Source organism: Harpia harpyja, chromosome 4 (assembly GCF_026419915.1).
Source record: "Harpia harpyja isolate bHarHar1 chromosome 4, bHarHar1 primary haplotype, whole genome shotgun sequence".
Taxonomy (NCBI): domain Eukaryota; kingdom Metazoa; phylum Chordata; class Aves; order Accipitriformes; family Accipitridae; genus Harpia; species Harpia harpyja.
In genome coordinates this window covers 65,345,126-65,369,194 of record NC_068943.1, presented here as the reverse complement: position 1 = coordinate 65,369,194, position 24,069 = coordinate 65,345,126, and the positions used below count along the sequence as shown (strand labels likewise).

Sequence of the window (24,069 nt, the reverse complement as noted above, 5' to 3'; positions counted from 1 at the left end):
GTGCTAAAAGAAAAGGTTACACACACAAAAAAAAGAGTTGCTGAGATCATTGAGCACTTACGAATTCACAATGGACCAAGCACGTCTATCGATGGAAACGAAAATGCTTTAGGAGATGCACAACAGCTGAGAGAGCTGAGGTACTGGTCCCACAACGCAGAGCAGTGGAGGTTACTGGCAATACGGAACAGCACCCTGAAAAAACAGGGTTTACAGTGCCAGTAGGTGAAGCTCCACAGATTTGAAAATGAACCTGGGAGATGATACTCACAACCAGAATAAAGTATAATCAAATCTGGAGGATATGTTTGCCAAAAATAGGGATGCTGAGTTTCTGAATGGGATTCCCGTAACAAGCGTCTGTACAGGAGCAGCAAAGTCCATGTGCAATGAGATCACAGCACCTGGGATATGTCAGCGTTACTGCACGGGTGCAGCAGTTTATAGGTGTAGATCCCATTGACTAAGAATGTGACGATTTTGCTGTGCATGTGCAGTGTATTCATAAGATAGGTCTGATGCACCCACAGCACAGGTCTGCACTGGTACAGTAAACAGCCTTTTGCTTGGGATTTCCAAAGGTGTGGGCCAAGCTGCTCCAGCTATGGACCCCAACATCCGGAAATTCCAGGCAAAAAGCCAATGCCCTCAAATTTTGCCTCTATAAAATTGTATTTAAATTACTTGGGAGATGTCAGAATAATCCAAAGCCTTTTTTATTATGATTTTTGAATACCTAAATTTAATAAGGCTGAATTTATAATAAAGACTGTAGTGGAAAACATGCAGGCGTATCTAGAGCTTTATAATATAAACATTATAACGATAAACAATATAAATAAATAATAATGTATGATAAGCAATATGCATTGTATAATATAATTAATAAATATAAGTGTTTCCATGAATTATATTCCTCATGGGTTCGCCTTTGCAGGATTGGACAATATTTACTAGAAGGGTTGATGTGACTGCTGCTTTTTATTTATTTATGGGAATGTGAGCGACACACACTATTTTCCACAGAGATCTTTGTGAATACAGAATATTTTATAAGTATCAAACTAAGCGTCAAGGGGACACATCAGAGATTAGTGTTCACTGAGTTTGAGAGGGGCCCAGAAAAGTTTGGAGTGAGCACTCACATGAAACTGAGCCTAGAAGCCAGCTAACTCGCGTCCTCCCGTGTGCTGCCCTGGGAAATGATCATGGATTAAAGTACGTTCGTTGACTGTCATGGTCTTGAATACACACTGAGGCATGTAATTGGGGTAGGAGCTGACATGCAGACATTACAATCCCTTTTCAGTAAATAGCCTATTTTTAAGCTCTCTTGTGTTAGCAATCCTGTAGGACAAGAAATAAGCAGAACTTATTGTGAAAAAGGAATTTAGATGAATTGTGATACTTGAAAATTAATTTCTGTTCTGATTTGCAATAGAAAGACAAAACAACTTGCAAAAAACTCAGGAAAATCATAATTGGCATTTTGTATCAAGACAATAGGAAAAGTTGAAAATGTTGATAGGAGACAACCATTTTCATTTCAGCCTGCTTCCCAAATCAGTCCTGTATCAAACATTTAAAACTGAAGAGGTCATTTCCATATAACGTTTTAGTTTCAGCGAAACCCTACTTTTGGCTGGAGAATCTCAAAGTGAAAATTCATGGCTGAAACTCTTAAAGATATGCATGGTATGCATGTCTTATCTGTAAATCTCAAAGTGCTTAAAGAAGTAGCTGGTGCTGTTCCCAACTGACCCATAAGGCACAGTAAATGAAAGCCTTTTCTTTGACAGAGAAATGTAAGCAGCAAAGGTGTGGCACCTGCAAATTACCTAGTAAAGCTGATTTTATTCCTCTCCTAAGGCAGCTGAGCCTTATGTTTTACAAGGAGTTACTGTTATGATCCACTACAATAGGACAACTATTTAGTTAGCCTAGCTATGCCACAGAGAAGTTGTGGGGCCCAAAGCAAGTAGTTTAAGTAAAATTATCCCATATGTAGAACAGGGCTGTACCACTCTAACTGCTTACACACAATTTCATAAAAACCCCATATGCAACATGCCATGTGTGCCCACCAGAGAGCTTGTGCTCCTGACAGCTGCCTGAGAAAGATACAGACCCCCACAATAGTTGCAAATGTCCAGAAGCCATCTCAGCTGGTAATTGCATAGTGGGTGTAGAGGACACCCTTGATTCCAGCTGTTTGCCAGGGGGGGGGCGTGGTGGTGGTGGTGATGGTGTCGACTGAACTCATCAAACTTCTACAGAGCACCTGTAAGAAATAACTGGGGATTAAACCTTGTTCCAGTGCAGAGCCTACCCTGAAGAAACCATGTCCTTTAGCAAAAAGTAGCTGAAAATTAAATCCACGCTCAGGCACACAGAGACTTCTGTGTTTTCCTAATTTGTGTTTTCCTCATACAGTCTTGAATTGCTCACATAAATAACAATCCTGGATGCAGCCTCATGTTTGCAACTCATCTTTTAAAACTTGTTCTTGTGATAGTCTTCTGTTTTGCCCACATAGTCTCGCTAAGGAAGGAAGAAAGCACCTTTTAAGCCTCAGCGTTTGTCTCATCAAGGCAGGCCTGCTTTACTGACAGGAGTCAGCGAGTGCTGTGTGTGGGGCCGGCTTTGGAGGTTCGACAGTGAGCTGGTCCTGGATGGCTCTTGCTAAAAGCCTTAACAAAACCCCGTGGCAATTCTCCTCCAAACTCAGTGGCCAGTGAAGAGAGGAGGTCTCAAACCTCTGCGGAGCTTTCCTGCACTGTGCAAGGCAGCTAGAGGAAGGCTTTCCCAGACGCACGGCAGCAGGACTGAGCACTGACCACTCCTGGGTCACCACAAGCATCACAGATGAACCTCAGCGTCCAGCCACCGCGGGAAAGTCCCTCAGAAAGGCATGGGGTGTGGGAAACTACAAGATGTTAACTGGGTTCATTTTTTTAGGAGGGTGTTCTTATTTTGCAATGAAGTAAAGACAGGTCCTGTTCAAAATGCATTTCCACTATCCTTCTAATTAATGTAAAGGAATTGCAGCTTGGATTACCCTGTGAACACTTTTGGTGTCTGAAGGTATTTTTCTACATGTGCTTACTATGGATGAAATATTAGTCACATTGAGAACACTATTGCCTTGGTGCCCAGGTGATGCAGGGTACAGAGAGTGACTACAAGGTACGATTTAGCCCAAGCAGGATTTCACTGACTGAGTTGCACCACTGTATAGGCTGGGGTTATAACAATAACTGCTGTGCAATATTCCATTTGCAAGGCAAAGTGCAGCCCTCTCCAAAGGGAAACAGCAGATTGGCATTATCAGAAAAAAAGGACTTATGATTGTAAATGGATTAATAAAGATAATAATAATAGTCATAAGATTTATTATAGCTCATGCAGAAAATGTTTCTCAATTGCTCAGCTTGACTTGTTAGATGCAAGATAGCACACAGGAGAACAGATCATAAAATAATCTTAGCAAAGCTTTTAAAAACCAAACTCTGGGGACTTCTTGTTTATAAACAGCATGAATGTCAGAGAATGAAAATACGCTTGCTGCAAAAGTCATGAACATGCACCGCAGCTGGTGAGCCCATATCAATCCAGTCATTTATATAGCTCAGCTGACCAGGTCAGCAGACTAAAGGTGGGTGAAAATATACTGCTAATCATTTGTTAGCTGCTTCTTCCACTAAGAAAGCCATTTGTGTCTTGGCTGAAAAGGGGCGTATTTTTCTTTTTAGCTCTAATGCCGTAGAATTGTTTGTTTTATCAGTATCCTACTGCTTACTTGGTTACTTCAAGTAGCAATGAAGATTCATCAGGAATCTTTTCAGATGCAGAAAGTGCGCTACAGTCTAACAGTTTTAACATTGATAATATATCTTCATTTTCAACAGACGATGCTGGTGTTAACCATGAGGGACAATCCACAGATACTGGAAAAGGAGAACAAGCATTTGCTTTCATGTAAACACCCAGCTTGTACACTGCAAAAGGCAAAGCACGTTGAGGGTAAGTCATCACTTCAAATCAGACTCCTTAACAAAACTTTCCAATCATTTTCCCCTGTTTGCCATAGGAGTATCAGAATTACATGACATACTTGATTTTGTCACCTTCGAATACATCTCCATCTCTGTCTGCTCTTCCAGATATCACAAATTACCCTTGTACTGAATGTGAAGATTGCTTGTAGTTCTAAGTTACTAAAGGATGACAAAGATGGGCAAGACGCAGAAACACCCACGGTGACTGAACACTGCTCATCTTCCTTTCACAGCATGATAATGTGTTCTGTGGTATCATCTCGCAAATGCTAACATTTGTGACAATATGCATTTGTCCACAAGTGAGTTATAACAAAAACTGATGACAAATCCTTCAGTCATAAATGTCTACCTGAAACATGGCTGAGCATTCAAAAAGCAGGGAAGAGGATTTTATTCCTCAATAAACTTTGGCTCTCAAATACCTAACAGTGCCTGACTTCATACTGAATTTCAGCTACAAAATTGCTTTAACTTGATTTGGCTATTTTCTCTGAGAAAAGAAAAAAAGGCTGAGCTTTTAGAAAACTGTAACTTTGTGAAGGATTGAAACTTGGCAAGAGACTGGATATAGACAGCTGAGTGACGGCTTAGCTACAGTTTATGGCCACATGCATGACTGTTTCTGAAGCCATTTTTTAAAAAACATTTAATATCCAGATCCATGTTCTCTTAATCTGTTGGAGCTTATTGTGCCCATTTCTACCTCAGCTGTGGCAACAGAAAGAACATGTGTAAACAGACTTGGACAGCTTGCGGGTACCAGCATATTGCACTAAGGGTGAGCTTCAAATGGTATTTGTTTTAATGTAAATATTTTTTAAACTCATGCATAAAAAATGATATACTGTAGTGTTATTGAACTGGTAAATAGCACTTCAAACATTATATTTAGGTTAACGATAACTGAATTTGTGGATAGCACAAATGTGGACTACAAGGGAAGATAAATAATACGCTAAGGAAACCGTTGTTCTCTAAGGTGTACTTTACAAAAAATACTTGAGATTGTCCCTTATTTCCAACCCAAAACAGCAGCTGAGGTGTCTTCATAGTTGGCTTTTGCTTTCAGCGACATTCAAATTCAATAACCAAACCTGTAAAAATGTCTCCTGCTCTCACAGAGCCTTGTTGAACTCCTCTGAGGGACCTCTCACGACCGCAGGGATACTGGGCAGTGTCTGTACTACGGGGTTGCTGCTGGCAGGATGCTTCAGCTAGCCAGAATTGCCCTGGCTGGAGAGTTTGAGGCAAAGCAGCCACACCACTGCTAATCTACCACCAGGCTAATAAACTGTCTCTGATTAGAGATAAGGCACGGTGTCACATAAACCCGTTCAAATTGCTTTCACGGCAGAGCTACTACCTCTTCACGGTGCTGCAGCTCATTGCTCTGGATGTTCCAGTTTGGGTCTGTGCAAGCTCTATGCCTCTTCAGGCACTCCCCTGTACAGTGTATCAATTCAATGTAAATTATTAATTTCTTTTATTTAGGCCATTATTGATTGATTAATATTAATTCAGAAAAATGCTATGGAGTTTGCAGTTCAGTACGTATGTCACATTTCACCATGAAAGCTGCCACAGGGTAGCAAACCTCTGTGAGTAAATGAGGTCAGTACTTGGACGCAGCGCCTCCTGACAAAATCCACCATGAGAGCAAAGGATACTTTGCACCCTCTGTGCTTAACCATGTTTCGTGGAAAACAGCTTTGATCTGCAAGGGATGCAGCTGCTTCCAGATGTAAACGCATCGGGGCCCTACCAAAATACTAGGTTGTAGCACGTGTTTGTTAGTTCAAAGGGAGAGTGCTACAAACATGGCTATACCGCTTCTGAGCTGACAGACAGAAAACTCTGCCCCGTGCTCGGCTGGGTGGCCTCCCGGGGCATGGCAAGGTGATGGCTCATCTCTGCATTGCTCTCACAGCACATTGCAGACAGGCTCTGACAGGCCCCGGGCAGTGCACGTACAGCCGGAGCCACGTGCAGGGAGTGTTTGTAAGGCACGGTCAAATCAAAGCTCAGTTTTTGTTCTCCCACTAAGGCTATATCCAGACCGTACTATATTTTTAATGATAAACTTTGTTGGTTGTTTTTTTCCCCTGCAGCTATGTCCCAAAAGGGGGAGAGAGGGCAGTCACATGTTCTTTATTGTCCTAGCTTTAATAGCAGCTAGGGGAATTTTTTTGTAATTGTAAAAAATAAGGTATCATTTTATTTTTAAGTGGAATCCAAGAAAGGCAGCTTTCAGCCTCCAGGTGGCAAGTTTCAGAATCAACCACCCTCTAATGCAAATAGTTCCCTGGCTTGTGGGAACTGCCATAATGCAAATCCCTTAGGAGATAGAAAGATGTAAACACAGCTGTGAGATGCTCCTGCTGGTGGGGAGTGGCAGGAAGGAAAGTGTTAAATGCCGAGGGTAAACAGCACCAGATTTGTTACCTAGTCAGCAGGGCAGAGAGGATTCCACAGATAAACCCAGCCTTACTGCTTCTCCCCAGCTCAACTGGTTATTTCTCAGCGGCAGCTCTTACTCATCTGAATCTAGGTGGAGCTCCCTTCCTCCCTCCCTGCTGTGCCCTCTCCTGATTAAAAAGCTTTTCTCAAGCATCTGCACACGCGCTTGTAGGTACCGGTGCTCACTTTGCAGAAGCACCCATTGCTTCACGTCGCTGAGTCGGTGGCAGAGACGGTCATTGTTGTCCCACCAGCCTCCCCCTGCCCTGGAAGATGGTGAAGTACGGCCTCGACTACACGCGGTGCAGATGGATCCTACCCCTGCTCCTGGGCATAGGCGTCATCTTTGGTATCATTGCGCTGGCGGGCAGGGGCTGGCTGGAGTCGCAGACCTTGCCATATGTGCACCAAGCGTCGTTATGGGAGAGCTGCAGGAGGCCTGAGCAGGGTGGGGAATGGACCTGCGAGTCCCTCATGGGTTACGGTAAGCGCCTGCGAGGGTGGCGGGGAGCAGTCTCCGAAGCAGGGGGTCACATCTCTGAGCTTATCTTCCCTCAGCTCTCCTAACCGTATCGCCTACTACCTGGCATTTATGTATGAAGTTATGGGCAGTAGGGACTGTCACTGAGACACATCAAGGCTTTTGACTAACAGGATGAAGAAGAAAAATGCCCTCAGCCCTGTGCAGAAAGAAACCTGGTTGCTTTAGATGGTGGGTTGCATAGTACAAAAACCCACATATGGTAATATACCACTGCAGAAAATATTACAGCATTTAAGGTTTTGTTCCTCTCTTAGCAGAAGCTAGTAACCTCTTATCGCTAACCACTGCTTTCCAAAACTTAACAGCTACTGCTGATCGAATGTCCAAACAGCAAGTTGCATGGGTAAGCCTGGCATTGGTGTGATAAGCCAATCCTGAGTGCCAGCAAGAAATGGGGAGGTAAAAATGTAAGATGGTAGGAAGATATTCCCAGGGAGTGTCAGGTTGCAGAATCCTGCCCTGAAACTGCTCCGGTAGGTGGGTCCTGTGAAAGACTCTCCTTGTGATTATGAAAGAAAGCTTTAAAAGATGAAAGGATTTCTTGTTTGTACTGAGTTTTGGTTAAGTATGCTATTAAGCATGTTGACCCAGGTGCAACCTTCAGCTTGTAAAGATGTAAACTGCTGAGTCTGGGAGAATAGGCCAAGAGAAGGATCACTCTAGGTGTGCTCCGTTTCTTTTTTTTTTTTTTTCCCTGTATATATCCACTATTGGCTATGGTCCAAAACAAGTTATTGTGAGTGATGGGCTGCTAGCGTAGAGCCAGGAGGAAAGTTCAAGCTAATTCAAATTAAAAGGAAGAACATTTTCTCTAAGGCTCAGAATCTCAGCTGCTCTTGTTGAAAATGAGTGTAAAAACACTTGCAGAAGCAATCTTATGGGTCATTTATTACAGCTTTTCAAAATTGTTCCTGAAAGTTTATCATATACAGTCAAACTCTACCTTCTGTGCACAAAATTAAGCTGTAACAAGGTAATTGTAGCAGGCCTCTGTGAGTGTAGGGCTCCAGGACAAGACCGTCTCCATTAAGCATCACACCCAGTCCTGCTTTCAGAGCTCCTGCATCAGCTGTGTGGCTGGGCATAGATCAAGCCAGTAAATTGGCCGCTGATACATGGCACTGGAGAGCAGGAAAGAGACGATGGTGCTTAGCAAAGGGCTTCTCAGTCCTGAGTTTCCATGAATAGTGAACCCTCCTCCAGATCTCCAGGTTAGGCCCTATCTGTGTCATGAATGCCAACTTTAACTGGAGAGAAAATACTGAGAAGTTTCACCTTGCTTCTCTTGATAATACAAAAGAAGTTTCACCATGCTTCCAGGTCCAACATGATTGTTTGGCATTTCACTTCCTTCCTTATCCTGCCTCACTCTAACTTGCTTAAATTCTGCAGTTATATGCACGGTTTCCCACTGGACAGCATCTACAGATAAACCAGGGAGGTCATCCTCTACGTGGACTATCCTGCAATGTGTGGGGTTACCATGAATCACACCCACAATAAGTCCAGCACTTCTAACACAGAAATGTTGGATTTAATATATGCATGCAGAATATTCTCCAGTGTGTACATTGGAGAGTCAGCTGATGCTTCTAAAAGCATTAGAAACACTGTTCATGTGCTGCATGACTGCATTATGATCTCAAAGGGCATGCATCTTTCATGTGACCTCTTCAAGCTTACTAAATACCCAGAAAACCCAAGCAAATCCTCAAAATCCTCCTGGACAAAACTTCCACGTGGAAAAGGAAGATATGTCTGGGACAATGGAGTCATTTAGCCAGCGGGAGAAGTTGTAAAGACTATATGTAAAAAATGTGTGCATAGGCCAAGTGACAGTGGACTATGCTGCCACGCTTCTGCCTCTGCAAGCTTATGCCATTACAATGTAGATCTCAGCCACTGCAGGGGTGGATTACCCCTGACCCATAAGAGGGCTGTAGACATGACCATTAAGGATGCAAACTCATGTCATTGTCTGGATCCTTTCCAGCTGCTTCCTTCAGGCACCTTCTCTCCAGAGGTGGGATGTATTCAGATCCAATCCTGTCCTCCATTTTTCCTGTCATTCTGTCCTTGCTCAGTTGGTGTGGGGTTGGGATTTTTCTTCTGGGGCTCCTGCCTTTCCTCATGCAGGGTGCAGATGCCTGATGCTGGTCTTGGATTCCACCCAAAAGACCAGGCCATGAGACAGCATCTCACTTGTGAGCATCCAGGTCTTGTGTTGAGCCCGATTCTACCTGCGTGAGTGTGAAACACAGGATTTTAATAATTCTGGGATTACATTTATCCACAGTGCTCCAGAAAGGTCATAGAAAACAAGCATTCAGCATCATGTTCTGTGGGATGTTTAACTTTGTCTTGTGCCAAGCTAAACACAGTGCTGGATAAACAAAGTGTAATTACACACCTTCCCGAGCACAGAGACAAAAGACATGATGTAAACAGAAAGGACAGAAGTGTTTTACATCTTTCCTGAGATGAACTCTTTCTTTCTCCCCCTCTCTTCCACAGTTCCCATCTTGTTTCCTCTGGGCTTTACTCTCAGCTTCCCTGCCTAATCTGCCAAAGGCTGGGTAGGTTCTGAAATTTGGTCTTCCTGCGGGGATGGTTTCACTGACATACGTGATATGCATGTGTACCCCAGCAGCTGCCAGCAAATATTCTCAAAGTGACTTGGACAGTGTAGCTATCTGAATGCACTACAGCTATCTTCATCCTATCATGATTAGATATAATTGTAATGGTCTTGCAAGTTGTTCAATATAATATGCAAATTCAAATCAAATTCTCCACGTGCAATGTTTGTAATTCCCCATGAATGTCTGTTGTTTGGCTTAACATGTATATGCACAGACAGAAGACAGAAACCCAACATCACTGAGGTCAGTCAGATTGGAAGGGAAGAAGGTTGAATGTTTCATTGGTTGCACCAATGGAGTTTGGAGTCTCTAGTTGCTTAAACTGGCAGAAATAAAACCTCACAGGGAAGACAAGAGGCCTGTACAATTTTTTTTTTTTTTCCAGAAAGTCAGTAGAATAACTCCACTGGTGCAGTTATCTTCTGTGAAAGCATCTGCACATCCTTTGTCTTTTGCAAAGTTTATGAACTCTGTGGAAAGTGAGAATATAAAGAGTTTATACACTCTGTTATCTTCTCCAAGAGTTCAGAACTTCTGCTTTAACCATATGACACTCGTCTGGAATCTATCAGAAGTCTTCTGCTTTTCAAGCATATTTAGCTCAAATAAATAGAACTTTCTAGGAAAAAAATATCTAGTGCATTAGGACACTTACTCGAAATGCATGGAGTTTAGGATGAGGGACTGAGAGATGCAAACTGTAGCTCTGCCATGTTCTGGCACTTGGAACAAATAAAGGTCTCAAGCTCATAACATGCTTGAACCTTTACAAAGACAGAGACAAGACTGTATGGATAGATAATGAGTACAATATGGAATGCATGTCTGGGACATGGCTGAGCTTGCAAAGAAAATGCAGAGGTTAAATCCCTTCATGAAGCTGGCACAGCACTCCTGTGTTTTCCCCGATTTTTTGGCTATATAACCTCTCTAGAACAAGGTGTGTCTTGCAGACCTAAGACACTTTTTCAGTGTGTAATTTATTCCACTGCAGGCTTTGAAGGTGTTTAAACATGTGTGGATTTGGTTGGGGGAAAATAACTGATTTTATTTTATTAGTCCCAACGTGATGCACAATAGGATGAAAAACTCATGGCTACACTTGTCCCATCTTATGTTCCACCCGGCCCTGCAGCTCTTCCACATGCAGATGCTGCCATCAAAGTAACTGCAAGCTTAAAGCTCTGAATTTAGGTTGAAGTGGTCAGCTCGTTTGCATGGGCAAACAGAGATCTTGGGGAAAAAGATCAGAAAAAGGCATTTTCACATGACAAGTGGAATCCAGATCTTCGGTTATTTTCACATCATAGCATTCAATTACAGCCTTTTCCTTGGATGTGTGGAGAGTTTAGTGGCTGTGGAGATTAGTGGAGGGATGAATGATTTTGCCATCTGGAAAGGACACCTTCCTGCACCTTGTCTTCCAAGCAAATAATGGGTAACTGTGTTCTAGCTCATTCCAGTTTTATTTAGGTCCATGAATATTAATGCAATACTACAAGATAAGATGGTTAGTATAGTATGATTATAATAAACAAAAAGTACTTCAAATATGGCAGCAGATGAGTATGTCTACAGGATAAGTGAAAGAAGGGAATGCTGCAAAAGGTAATGTCCTCATGAGGAAAGAAGTATTCTGCTTTTGTCTCATAAGAACCCCATTGATGAGTAGATTTTCTTCCCTGTATTGCCTATATCAGGCTCTTGAGTCCAGGGAATCTTGTGCTATGATGAAGCACCGTTTATTATTCTGGAGGAATAACAAAATGGAAATCACTTGCTAAAAATCCCCAGCTAATGATACAACAGTGAGGTGCACGGTGTGGTCGGGATCAGTCTCCGAGCAGCAAAGGACCTCTCTTGGTACTATACCTACCACTGGCCTTGCACTGCTGGCCCCACAGCTCTTGCTCTGGAAAACTAACTTCTCCAGCAGACCAGTGACTCATCACACCCGGGGCACAGGACAGACCAGACACCTCGCTGCCACGCTGCCTACGTAAAACTGTTTTGCCTTCCCCTGTGTTCCCATCACAGCTGACAGCCAGCACTGACTAATCCCAGGTGTGGGGAAGCCCTCGCTTGCCTCAAGCTGAAGCAAGTGCCCTGAGCAGAGCGACAGGGGGATATTTCCAGAGGGATGGGCTGGGTGACAGCCCCTCTCGGTGGGGCCTGGGAGGAGAAGCAGGCTGTCCCGGTGGCCCTTTGCCATCTGAGGGTGTCTGCATGTAGGAATAGAAATGAAGCAAACAAGTAACTGTGCTTTTGAAGCAGGCACCAGCTCAAGTCATAGGGCCTTTATTGCATACTTTCCCTGAAGTCAAGGTTCTGCACCTAAAGGCTTCCAGAATTTGGTAAAATTCAAGTAGATTTGGAAAAGCGTCCTTGCAGCTGGGAAACAAAGGCTGGGGAGGTTTCGGACCAGTCTGAGGAAGCCCATGGGAGAGCCCAGGATGGAGCCCAGCTCTATGCTCTGTGTATTGCCTGGATTATAGGGCAAACCTTGATTCCTTTGACACCAGGTGAACTGAAAACAAAAGCTTGTTGCTGTTCCTGCTGCATCGTAGCACGATACAGTTATATTTATATATGGTGATTGCCAGTAGTTTTAATGACAGTGTATAGAGATGCACGTAATTTCCTAAGTCATCAGTCTCCTAAAAGTGTAACGTTACCTGGGACTAACCAGTGAGAAAGGAGATTACAAGATTAGTAACTTAATAACATAGAATATTCAATCATTATTATAAACTTAGAATGCTAGAAAATACAGGCTCAATTAAATGTATATGGTAATGAAAATATCACAACAACTGCATATTTAAGGAATTCTGATGCAAGAAAGAAAGAAAGAAAGAACAAATCTGATTTTTCCCCAGCTTGTAGGAGACACTCTGTTGTTACTAAAGAGGTATAAGAGAAGGGAATCAAGCACAGAGCATTTAATTACCATGGCAATTTTCATTCCTCATCTGCAATTGTTAACATGCTTTCCGTTGTAATTTTAGGGTTTGTCCTTTTATATGTTTAGTGGCAGATTCATTTAATCAGACTCTTTTCTAAATAATAGTTATGCTCTTCAGCAATTAACTCTACAGAGAGCTATTGCAGATGGCATCCCACTGTTTATTATCCAACCGTCCTTTAATAATTACAGTTAAATTGGGGGGAAAAATAGCAATCGTGTGGAGGGTTCTCATCTCCCCATCAGGAGATGTGAACTGCTGGTGTTGAGGACTTAGTGAAGATCCTCAACACTTTGTGTCGTCAGGACCTTGAGTCCTTGAGAGGATACCATTCATTCACACACACAGGAGGCATCTCTGCTGAAAATGTGTGGAAACTTGTGGCTAAACTCTCATTTCTCCTCACCTCATCTCTTCCTCTAGCTTATTGAGGTAATCTGATACAGTAGGGCTATAATAACCTCTCCATAGTCTGAACAGTGATAAGGGCTGCGAGATGGATTTTGAATTCCACTGTAGGGTTAAACAGTCAGGTTACTTAAGCAGGAAAGGAGTTACGCAGAAAAAGAAACAAAACTCTCAAAATACTGGTTTTTCACATTTCCATATCACTTCTCACTGACAGCTTGTGTTGTTCCGAGCGATCTTGAACACAATGAGTCAGTGACTATTGTAATGCCATGTTTCTTCTTTGTCAAGTACCATTACAAAATCTCTCATTGGTCAAAAATTCCCAGGAACTCAAGGTAGTTTGTGGAGTGATGATGGTAGCCTATGTCCCAGAGGTTTCTAGCTTCCTTCTACTGGTACTAAATAACAATTCAGATCACACACAGCCCAGCTGAAGTACTAATCTGCAATTGAATAGTGACATCTAATTGAATAGGTGACAAAAATGAATAGGTGACATCTAATGTCACCTATTATGTTGACTGTGCACACTGTGCCCAAATCAGGCCCCAAACATAGGAAGTCTCTGTGCAGTTCATTAACAACCGCATCAGCAATGAGCAGCAAGTGAAGACAACTTTTAGGATGCATTGTAAAAGCTATTTCATTCACAAGACGAATAGTTTATGATGTATTTTATGAGCACAAAGTACCATTTCTGCTTGTATGTTGGGGTTTTTCTTTTGCAAATGGTAAAATTTTGCTTCTAACAGAAAACTAGATTCAGATTCACAGCTGTTCTCTATCAGAGACAAACTCCCTAATGCAAAAGACAACTTTCAGCAAGGTTTCAACACAAAATTTGCTCGCAGCATGAAAACTGCAGATCAAGAGTGAGAACAATACTTGGTGCACATGGAAATGAGATGTAAATTCAGTGTTCTTCAGCCTCAAGTGGCCCTGGGAATGTAAAACATAAAAAGAGCTTTTTGGAAAGATTCCACTCTGCTGTTTTGATTAAAGGTCCTAGTTCATAGCCTGTGTTATCATGGAAGTTGATTCTGTTTAATTCACATTAAATATTTTAACACACCTTTAACTCAGGGCTAGTTAGGGAGCAGGTACATCTTGCTACTCTGATTAATTGAGCTTATGTATATGTACTGATTAATCAATACCTTACCTGTTTTATTTATCTGACCCTCCCAACCCCCATATACGCATGCAAGTGTAAGTAATCCTGATTTAATTGAAAATAAATAGGAAAAAATGGGAGGAAAAAATGTTATAGCATTAAAGTGTATAAGACTGGCTTTAATCCTGAGATGTTCTCAATGTATGCAACTGCTTCTGAAGATAATGTGAGATAGGGGTACTCCCTGACTCTCTCATAAGGAAACCTTTAATTTTGAGGCACTGTGTGCACATTAGTTTTAATAGCTAACTTACTCCCTTGGTGCTCCCTTTGATGATGACTCTACGCCCTCTGCCACTTCTGCCTCCCTAGCGCCAAGTAAGTATCAGGGAGCAGCCCTCATTAATACAAGATTTGCAGAAGCCAGCTTCTAAGTCAAGCTTGTACATGCCTGGGCTTATGATGAGATTAATTTGAACCACTCCCTCAAGTTGTAACTGCTCCTCCCCTCAAATTCAAGTCGGAATAGCTTCTAAGTTGAATTGCTTACCTCAGTAAGAGAAGAGGTTTGCAGAAGTACATAAAGCCTTGGATGGAGGCTTTGCCTGTATATGTTTGTGAGTGAAGTCAGTGGTGGGGAATGAATAGGCTTTTTCTTTAAAGGAGTTAAAGTCCACCAAGCCAAACTGAGCTATCACTTTAGCACTAAGCTATGGTCAAGACACTGCTTCTGCTCATATATACTGTGTTTTACTGATAGATGGCCTATGCATTAATGTTCTTTTCTTTACTGTTGTCATTATTATGTTGTCATGTAATTATACTGAAATCATTATTATGTGGTAATTGTCCTAAAGACCTAATCCTTTCTCATTTATATGGGACCTGCTACTAATCACAGAGAAACTTTTGCAATGACATTATCTTACTGTGAACCCAAATAGATCATTCTCTGCTTCCATGGCTGTCTCTTAAGTAGTGGCAAGCTAAAGTCTGGTTCCTGCTCACATGAGAATGGCTTGCACATTATGACATAATACTCTGTTATTAAATGAGAAATCCATATTAACTGCCAATGAATTCTAAAGAAGTAATGCTGGGGGAAAAAGAATGGAGTTACCAAAAAGGATGCCAAACAGAAGGACAAAAATTTTGTATTCCACTCCAAATGATATAAACTCACACAAAAAACCCCCCAAAGAAAAACATCCAGTATTGACTCCACATGGGAAAGATATTCAGAGAATGCACTTTTTTAAAGAATGATCCAGACACAATGAAGATAGAAGCTCAGAGAATAATACACATCCAATCATGCCTTTGATATTTTTTCCTCATTTTATTCTGTTCATAAATTATCCATAACTAACGTGATTTTCTTCATTTGTATAGCCTTCCTTTGAAATTATTTTCAGTCAATAGCTTTCAGTCTGCACACACAGTTTATTCATAAGAAGCTGCTTTTAATAGTTTCTGATTTATCTTGACTGTATACAAACACAAGCAGACTGGTATTTCAATGCCAGCTAATGTGATCAGCAAACACTTGCAGACATTTCAATGTTCGCTTGTTCTCAAAAAAAGCACAAAAATTTCCTGTAGTTGACATGTTACAGAGTTGTGATTTCCAGAAGACAGGATTTTGCACTGTCCAGTGTTGCACAGATAACACAGGGAATCCGGAGTCTTGGATGACAGTGACTTGCATATACACCAACAGCTCGTAACCCTTTGGCTGATAAATTGAGATGTAGCTTAATGAGTTTGATGGGCCATCTTAAGATTCAAGCTAAGGAGAACACACGTTCTGCTGCAGACATGCTTACTTTCACATGGAAACTTTTTTGAGGAGAACAAACCAAAATGAAATGGATAAAACCTGGCCAAAGCAGTTCCTCTTCAAAGTGAAGCATGTGCTCTGCAGAGTTCACCACACCCTGATGAAGAATGTCAGGTTGAGAAACCTAAGTGAGTTCAGCTTTATTTCCAAAATAATGCTCTTTCCCTTTAATCAGAGAGATGTAAAACAGGTTGAGCTCTGCAAACTCAGCCTAGAAACATTCTTATTACATACAACACAGACATGAATCACCACCACAGCAGATTTCAGTTCTGGTAAGAATTGCTCTGCAAGACTGGAGCTAGAACTGCGGGGTTTGTGTTTCTTTCCCTTGGTGGTATGAAGGATAACAGAGCAAAATATTAGTCTGTTACATTTTCTTTTACCCCCTCCCTGTTTCTTTTGAATTAAAACTAATCTTCCTAAAACTGCTGCATAATTCACTGCAGTGGCTGATGCGTTAAAATGATCAGTCAGCAAGAACCTGTAGATAATTGTTGGTGTCTGCGAGCTGGCAATAAACATTTGTTTTTCTTTCCAGTGCTAGTTGTGTATTTAGCTTCAAGCCAGGGGGGAAATTTGTAGAAGTATATTCTTATTGATTAGACCAGGAGGAGTGCTTCTGGACTCTCTGGGGTTGCTTTCAGAAAATGTCACCCGAAGAGAGAGACTCAGTAGTTCATGTGGTTTGGGGGTACCAGATCAAGAAAAACATGAAAACATCATTGTGAATGTTTTCCCATATTTTGAACCACATACACCAGAAACACAGAAATTTGTATTTGTCATGCGGGAAGTAGACTTCACATGCCATTTTCGAGGCATGACAGCTCTTTTTTGAAGGCACTGTTTGGAACACGAATCACGGCAGGCTAAGGAAGGACTGGATCTGGTGATTCAAAGTTTTGGCTTAACTTACTGCTGAGCAAGGAAGTTTATTTACTTATGTGTGAAGCACAGAGAGTGTTTACACTTTTGCAAACTGGAAAACGCATGAGGGAGTAAAATCAGAAAGGCAGGAAATTGGAGACACTCTCAGTCCTAGATCTCTAATGAAGTCCATCAGCTTCCCTATGGCTGCAGTCAGCAATAGGATATTCAGAACGTGTTTAGATGGTGCAATACAAGAGGTAGTCATGCTACCTCTGAACTGAGTTAGCTTTAATAGCAGAGTAATAAAGCTGCTGTTATTATTGTATACTGTCTCAACTAATTATCTTGCTCATAAGCTACAGTGAGCTCCGTACTGACATGGGTGGGCTCTTTCTGGTCTCTAGATTAGCTCAGGGGTCTTCTCACATAGCAGGGAGTTTTAGAAGGCAGGCACTTATTTTCCTTTTTCCAGTAGTCACATATTACTGCATTCACTGTGGGTAGTCTGGACTCTCACAAATCGTTGCTGATCGACATACAAAACACTGTAAATAGAGGCACTGTCCTTTCTCTGCTTGAGATAGGCATGAAAACGTGGGTTCCTTTTGCCTGTTTGGGGTAGCAAGGTCTTGTTTTAAGACAAAATTACTCAGAAAATTGCCAGCTAGAAGGAGTTTTCAATAGTGGATGGTGTGTAGCTTCCTACAAACTCTTTCATAGTGTTCATTGGCATTCTTTCAGCTGATAGAGGAGCTGGAAAAGGGAGAAATAGGACCTGCACCAAAAGTGTTACAGGATCCTGCTGGTATTCAAGGACGCTCTTGCATAAACACACATTTCTTTTCTAACAAGCACATTTTAACTCTTAAGCAGCCAAAACATCACTGCCATTTTTGGTGGCTGAGAAAACAAATCTCACAAATTGCTGAATATTTTTGCATACTCAGCTTGGTGTTCTGTAACCTGCTGCTCCCTCTGTTTCTATTCTTGCTTTGATGACAGGTGGACTAGATCCTTTCAGCTTTCAACTGCCCTCTCTCTAGAGTCAAGTGTACTTTGAGCTGGTGTTGCACCTGTGATGATCCTTTGGCCTGGAGTTCACATTCTTAAGAAAAAGCTTTGCAGTTAGAACAATTTATTTATGCTTTTGCTTTATGTTAAAGCAAAAAACCCCCACAACATTGGAAGATAAGAAAATATTTGGGACCAGATTAGCCACTCACTTGTCAGTGTTTTCTGACCAATTTAATTCTTATAATTCTGACATTTTTAAGAAATTATAAGTCTTAGTTCTATTGGTAAAGACACTAAGCTACTCTAGTGCTCCCGGCTGGCACAAAGAAAAATAAACATCTCAGGTATCGAAACAGTTGCAATTATTCCTACACAAAGCTTTTGCTACCTTTTACCCTGGAAAGGTAAGGTGTTTGCACACTGTGGTCTTAGACTACTGATAACTGCTACTTTTTGTAAGGGACAGATGAAGTCAGGGTACCGTTCCTCAAAAAAACCCCATAGTGACTCTTCCATGCAATCCCATTGCCTTACTTTGAGCTGCGTATTGGTTTTCTTCCAATGTTGAGTGAATTTTTTTTCTCTTTTGTAGAAGTGAGAGTCACAAAATTGGCTGTTAGGTGATTAAGCAATGTCTCCTAAAGATGTAAGCATCTTGCAACAAGCATGTCTCTTCTTGCCATAGAACCAATGCCCGGCGGGCTGGGTGTGCACCCAATCTGCTTTCATACAGTCACAGCATTTGTAACGCTACTTTGGGAAAAACACCTGGGTGAGCCTGGTGGAGGAGGGAGATGGTGGCATGGGCAAGGTGACACCGCACAGGGCTGTGGCCACCAGGCACCACCCCCTGAGCCCCCACCCCAGGTGATGCTCCCGGCCCGGGGGAAGGTGCTCTGCCATCAGCTGCTCTTGGGAAGCACGGCTGAGCTTTGGCAGACCATCTGCTGCCCACAGCAGTGGTGGTGGCAGCGGGTGAGAGGAAACCCCCAGGTCTCATGGTGCCTCAGCACTTCCTGGGCAGGCAGCGGAGCTCTGAGTCTGCCCTGGGAAAGGACACCCCTTTGCCCAGGAGTTTTGCATCTAACCACAACCAGTTGTGCACCTAACAAAATACATCACCTCTAGATGTCCTTGTCATTTCACCCTTCTGCCAGGAGTTATAACTCTTGTATCAAAGAGCAGTGAGGTTGCCACTGCTGAGCAACTTCTCTTATGGCCAGGTGCCCCTTTTTTTGCTCTTTTAGAGGGGTGGCAGAGAGGCTGGGAGCAGGACCCTCCTCAACAAGGTAAATTGAGCCGTGGCAGTACGACAAATTCCTCTTCCTGGCTGTTTCCTTTGATACTCTGCCTGAGGTGCTGCCCTCCCACCTGTGCCTCCACATTGCATACTCTACCACTGAGCCTCCTGTAAGCTCCCTGAGAGAAGGGTTTGGGCTAAAATACCAGGCTAGAAAATGAGATGTAGGCATATCTTTGCTGTCCCTGTCAGTCTTCTCAGGCAGCTGCCTGCTTACAGGAAAAATAATACAGATGAAAAGCCCTATAAGCAGACAGAAACTTTTTGGCATAAGGAAGAAAAAGGACACAACATAAAGCTGAAAATATAGTGCAATATCTAGAATGGAGCAGGGATCATAAAGCAGGGGGGGATTGTGAAAAGCAAACAAAAAGGGAAATTGGTTTTGATAGGCTGATGGGAAGAAAAGTAGAGCTGGAAAATCCTGATCCATTTTTCTAGTCTAATAGCAGAGGTGGTGTGGGGCCTGGGCGAAGAGAGGTTGAGCACCAAGGTGTCACTCACCAGAGACAGGATGGTGGCTTTCATGCCTACCCAACACTGGCCAGGGGGAAGGTAGGACACTTTGCATTTTATTACTTGCATGCTCGAAGCAAACAAATTGGCAAGTTACTGGGTATCAAAAAATCTTAACTTAGTTCCAGAGGGAACTTTTACTGAACAGTGTGCACTGTGTTTGAGTTATAATTATCGACAGGGTTGTTTGGGCTGTGATAATTTTTTGGCACCGCTGTTGTATATATTTGGTTAGAAGCTGACACCTTACAAACGCATAGTGTAGGTGAGGGGGTGAAGTCTGTAGATGTCCAGCAGACTTTAACTGCCTGCTCCATCTACATACACAATTTTAAAAGTGTCAAAGTGGGCTTTTTACATTCAGAAGAGGAGACACTTTGATCTCTTTGAGCAGTAGTTGCCCCTCAAGACTTAGAATATTGAATAAATAATATTTTTTCCAGTTGTTATGCCAACACAATATGCTTTGCTCTAACATGTTATAACATAAAAGTTATATAATTTGAAAATGAAAGTACTAATATCCTGAACAAGCTTTTAAAAATGAAATGGTTCTGACTTTGGATCAAAAGCAGAGGTCAAATTTCCCTGCAAAACAGATTCCAAATCTTTAGTTGCATTTAGGACACAGAGCTAAACAAAGGCTGAGAAGGCAGAAACCACAGATTTTTGACATTTATGGACTATTGCCATACCTTTAAATTTGCATGCCAGAGTGGTAGTACTTGTCTAAACACTTTTTTTTAAAGGAAGAATTTAATTAGTTTCAAGCACAGTCTAATTCTCCTTGTCCATGCAAAATGCTGCTGGTTTTATGGCATCTGCTGAGGTAACGACATTTGTTATTGAAGGAGAGTGTCCATTCTTACATCTTTACAGTAATTTTTATCTCAATTCTTAATTGTTAAATCTAAAGAGGAAGCTTGCATGCAAGCCCCATTGCATTCTGTACAGGAGGTCAAATCTGGCTTTTTTATGCATTCTGCACTTAGCAAATGATACCTTGTGGAACTAAAATGTTCACCTATGAGAGGAGAGAAAGCTCCCATGCTTTGCTTCTTGGCAGTTGACCTTCTTCTCACATTTGTTTAAAATTAGCCTTTCATTATAAGCCAAAGAAAAACACTGCAAGGGATTGTTTTGTTCTTTTCTAATGTATCTTACTTCTGATTTCAGCTTGGGGAAGAGCTGCTGCTGCCACATACCTGGTCGGCTTTATACTTCTAGTCATCTGTTTTGCTCTGGCCATCATAGCGTTTGCCATTGACACACTTCGATTCAACTTCATACGTGGGATTGGAGGCTTGCTTTTTGTCGCTGGTAAGGCAATATATGAAGTCAAATTTAGCTTGTGCAGGTTTATCCGTACTAGAACTGGTATTTCCCTCAGCTGATTCTATACCCGAGTCTTTGCCTGTGTGCACTTGAGCTCTCTGTGAAAAATAATGTAAAGTCTGTCATGGCAGTGGACCGATTTTCAAATCCTCCAAAACATGGGTGGGTTTAGCTGTAGCTAAATTATGGAGGCAGGCAACATGACGGGTGTTAGCTTAACCATTTTTTGTTTTCTCCTGTTTCTTCAGCTGTGTTCTCCGTCATGGGCCTGGTCATTTATCCAGTGAAGTTCTCAACTGAAATTGAAATGACGGGTATCAATATGTTCAGCTGGGCCTATGGCTTTGGCTGGACCACCGCCATTATGGAAATATGCTTGGGATTCTTCTTCTGCTGCCTTCCTAACTATGAAGATCAGATCTTGGGTAATGTGAAGCCCACATATTTTTACTCTTCCCCATAAACACCAGGAAAAATATGTTCATATTCCAGAGATATCTGACAGACCAGCTATGTTTTCCAGAATATCATCATCAGATGTTAGTAGAAAAGGCTGGAAACTCTTCAAATGTGTGTAGAAAAATGGTACTGGCATTCTGCAATAAAGTTATCCACTCTATTTTGGACCTTCATATCTGATGTGGGTTGGTTAGATAAAGTCTAAACATTAAAAAAACCTCGTCTTTCCTCATTCATTCCCATGACTGGGGTGTATGTGGATTCCATTGCATCTTAAATGCATTTGTATTTCTAATTAAATTCAGAAAAGCTTTTCAAACGGCCAATAAACAAAACAACAAATATCATCTTCCTGAGGGAAAGCAGCTCACAAAAAATCCCATTTCGTAGGTATCATCTTTAACCTGAAGATTTTGCACATTTTTCAAGAAGGCAAATACCTTTATCCACTGACTGCCAAAGTAGTAAATTAGTCAGCCAGCACTTCATAGGTTTGCTTTCATTTTTCATTCATTCACTTAAGCCATAGGGACAAGGTAAGAAAAGGACAAGAGGAAGCCCCCTACCAAAGCCAGCATCTTGACTTTTACCCATCCATGTGGAATGTAAGTATTTATTTCTAAATTTTTGTAAGAGTAAGCAAGAACCATCAGTAAACCCTTAAAAATCATGGCATGCCATTACTGGGGCCACCACAGAGTGAGCAGAGGCGATTTCAAACCACCCCTGCAACCTACAGACCTGGTTTGAAGAGGCTCCTCCTGTGGCTTTCTTCATGGGCATCTGCCTCTTTTATCCACTATATCAAAACCTATGGCATTAAAAAGCTCTGTTATAGTGGTCCAGCTCTTTTATCCAGCATAGAAGGGTCAGGAAGGACTTAAGCAGAGGTGTGATTCCCACACACATCAGAAGTTGAGCTGGAGCAGTGTGAGTGTAGGTATCAAACATTTGTTAAAAGGACCCTTTTTCATTGGTTTGCTGTTTGTAAGTATTTTAAAAGTGGGAAGCGTATATTGTCGTACATAACTGCAAAATGCATAAATACCCCTTACCATCTCATACTAAGGCTCTCATGGAGAAAATCACATCATAAACCACCTTTCAGTATCTTATACTCCACAGTGCTGCAAGCCTCGATATATTGAAGTATACTCAAGACTCTGCTGGTTTCTGCCTTGTTAATCCTAACTTTATAATGTTCCATTTCTTCTCTTAAGTGAAAAAATGGATAATTTTGCTATGTGGAAAAAGAAGTCTGATCGAAAACCTTAGCTACAGAGGATTATTAACTTGTAACATATCTGCAATTTTGTAACTATGCATACTTTATGAAAAGTGCCCTGCCAAGTATTCTTTACCGCAAAGAGTAAGAGATTGAAAATTTTTTTAGTAAAAAACTTCTGGGTAGCTAAAATTAATCAAGGCACAGGACTTTTAACTTTTTTTGAAGCAGCTAACTCCACTCACTTTTATGGAGTGTCTTCTAACTTTGATCAGTAAACATGAGAAATGAGAAATCAGACCAATGGGGAGAGTATATGCAACAGGGAATAGTTAGACAAGAACTTGCAAATACATTAAGAAGATGTTTCCTACTTGGAAGGAAATTAAAATGAAATAGATTTGAGAAAGCAGTTTGTATAAAATGGCTTGCAATTCTTTGTGTAATATTATCTGTTCAGGAAAAGAATTATCATAAATCTTTTCATTATGCTTATTATACCTAATAAATGATGGTATCTATGTTTTGTTTCAAAAATGAGTCTTAGTTTTTGTTCTCTACTAAGACCGGGAAATTGTGGAAGCCCCCAAAGCCTCCTCTTCTCAGACACCACCTGGGAGCACCTGGCTACACTGGCTGGATTTTGAGGGGGGAGAGTAACTTACAAATCTAGCACCACAACAGCTTGTATTATTCTTCAGTCCTCTTCTGGCTGTCTCCTGAGGCCTTGTTCACAAGCACATGAGAATAGTGGACATGCTCTCTTTGCTTATGGGCTATGTGGTGTCAAGTAGCTATACGCACGATTCTGTGCTACACTGTGCTACAGCTTGTTTTGGCACGGAGGGTAATGCACTCATGTTCACTGAATAGGAAGCCAGTGCAGTCCTGCTCAATGTTTTTGCTCCAACAAATGTGGCAATCCCCTAAGGAAGCAAAAGGGAACTTGACCAACCACTGATTATATTTACAGTTTCTTTAACATTAGCTGGACACTGACCCAACGTCTGGAGGTGGGGAAAGGTGCACAAAACAAGGTTTAGTGTGACTACAGCCTTGATGAGAGAGCAAAGCATAATTAAAAAGCAAAGAAAATCTCCAGCAATCATCTCCCTTCTTCCCTCCTCTCCCTTGCTGCTCTCAGCAGCTTCACCACCTCCTCTCTCTCTTTCTCCTCCTCTTCCTCCTCCTCCTCCCTAAGGGTGACAGAGCGGTGTCAGGGCTGGTGGCTGTGGCTCTGCGGGATGCAGCCCCAGTCCCCATTCCCCACTGCCACTTTCCCCTTCCTGAGTGAGAGGAGGAGTGAAGCACC

General features: G+C 41.9%; 1 protein-coding gene across 1 annotated transcript; it reads left to right on the top strand.

Annotated features, from left to right (window-relative positions):
* The first annotated feature begins 6,490 nt into the window (after positions 1-6,490).
* Positions 6,491-23,294, top strand: LOC128140542 (p53 apoptosis effector related to PMP-22-like). The gene is made up of 3 exons (XM_052784483.1): positions 6,491-7,002; positions 20,915-21,058; positions 21,322-23,294. Exons 1-3 carry the CDS (start codon positions 6,792-6,794, stop codon positions 21,534-21,536), a joined length of 570 nt encoding a protein of 189 aa, XP_052640443.1. The 5' UTR covers positions 6,491-6,791; the 3' UTR covers positions 21,537-23,294.
* The last annotated feature ends 775 nt before the right edge of the window (positions 23,295-24,069 follow it).

Excerpts from the sequence above, each read along its gene's own strand:
- LOC128140542 (XM_052784483.1), top strand. The coding sequence starts at position 6,792 with ATGGTGAAGTACGGCCTCGACTACACGCGGTGCAGATGGATCCTACCC. Across the intron at positions 7,003-20,914 it reads CGAGTCCCTCATGGGTTACG|CTTGGGGAAGAGCTGCTGCT; the intron begins GTAAGCGCCTGC and ends TTCTGATTTCAG. Across the intron at positions 21,059-21,321 it reads AGGCTTGCTTTTTGTCGCTG|CTGTGTTCTCCGTCATGGGC; the intron begins GTAAGGCAATAT and ends CTGTTTCTTCAG.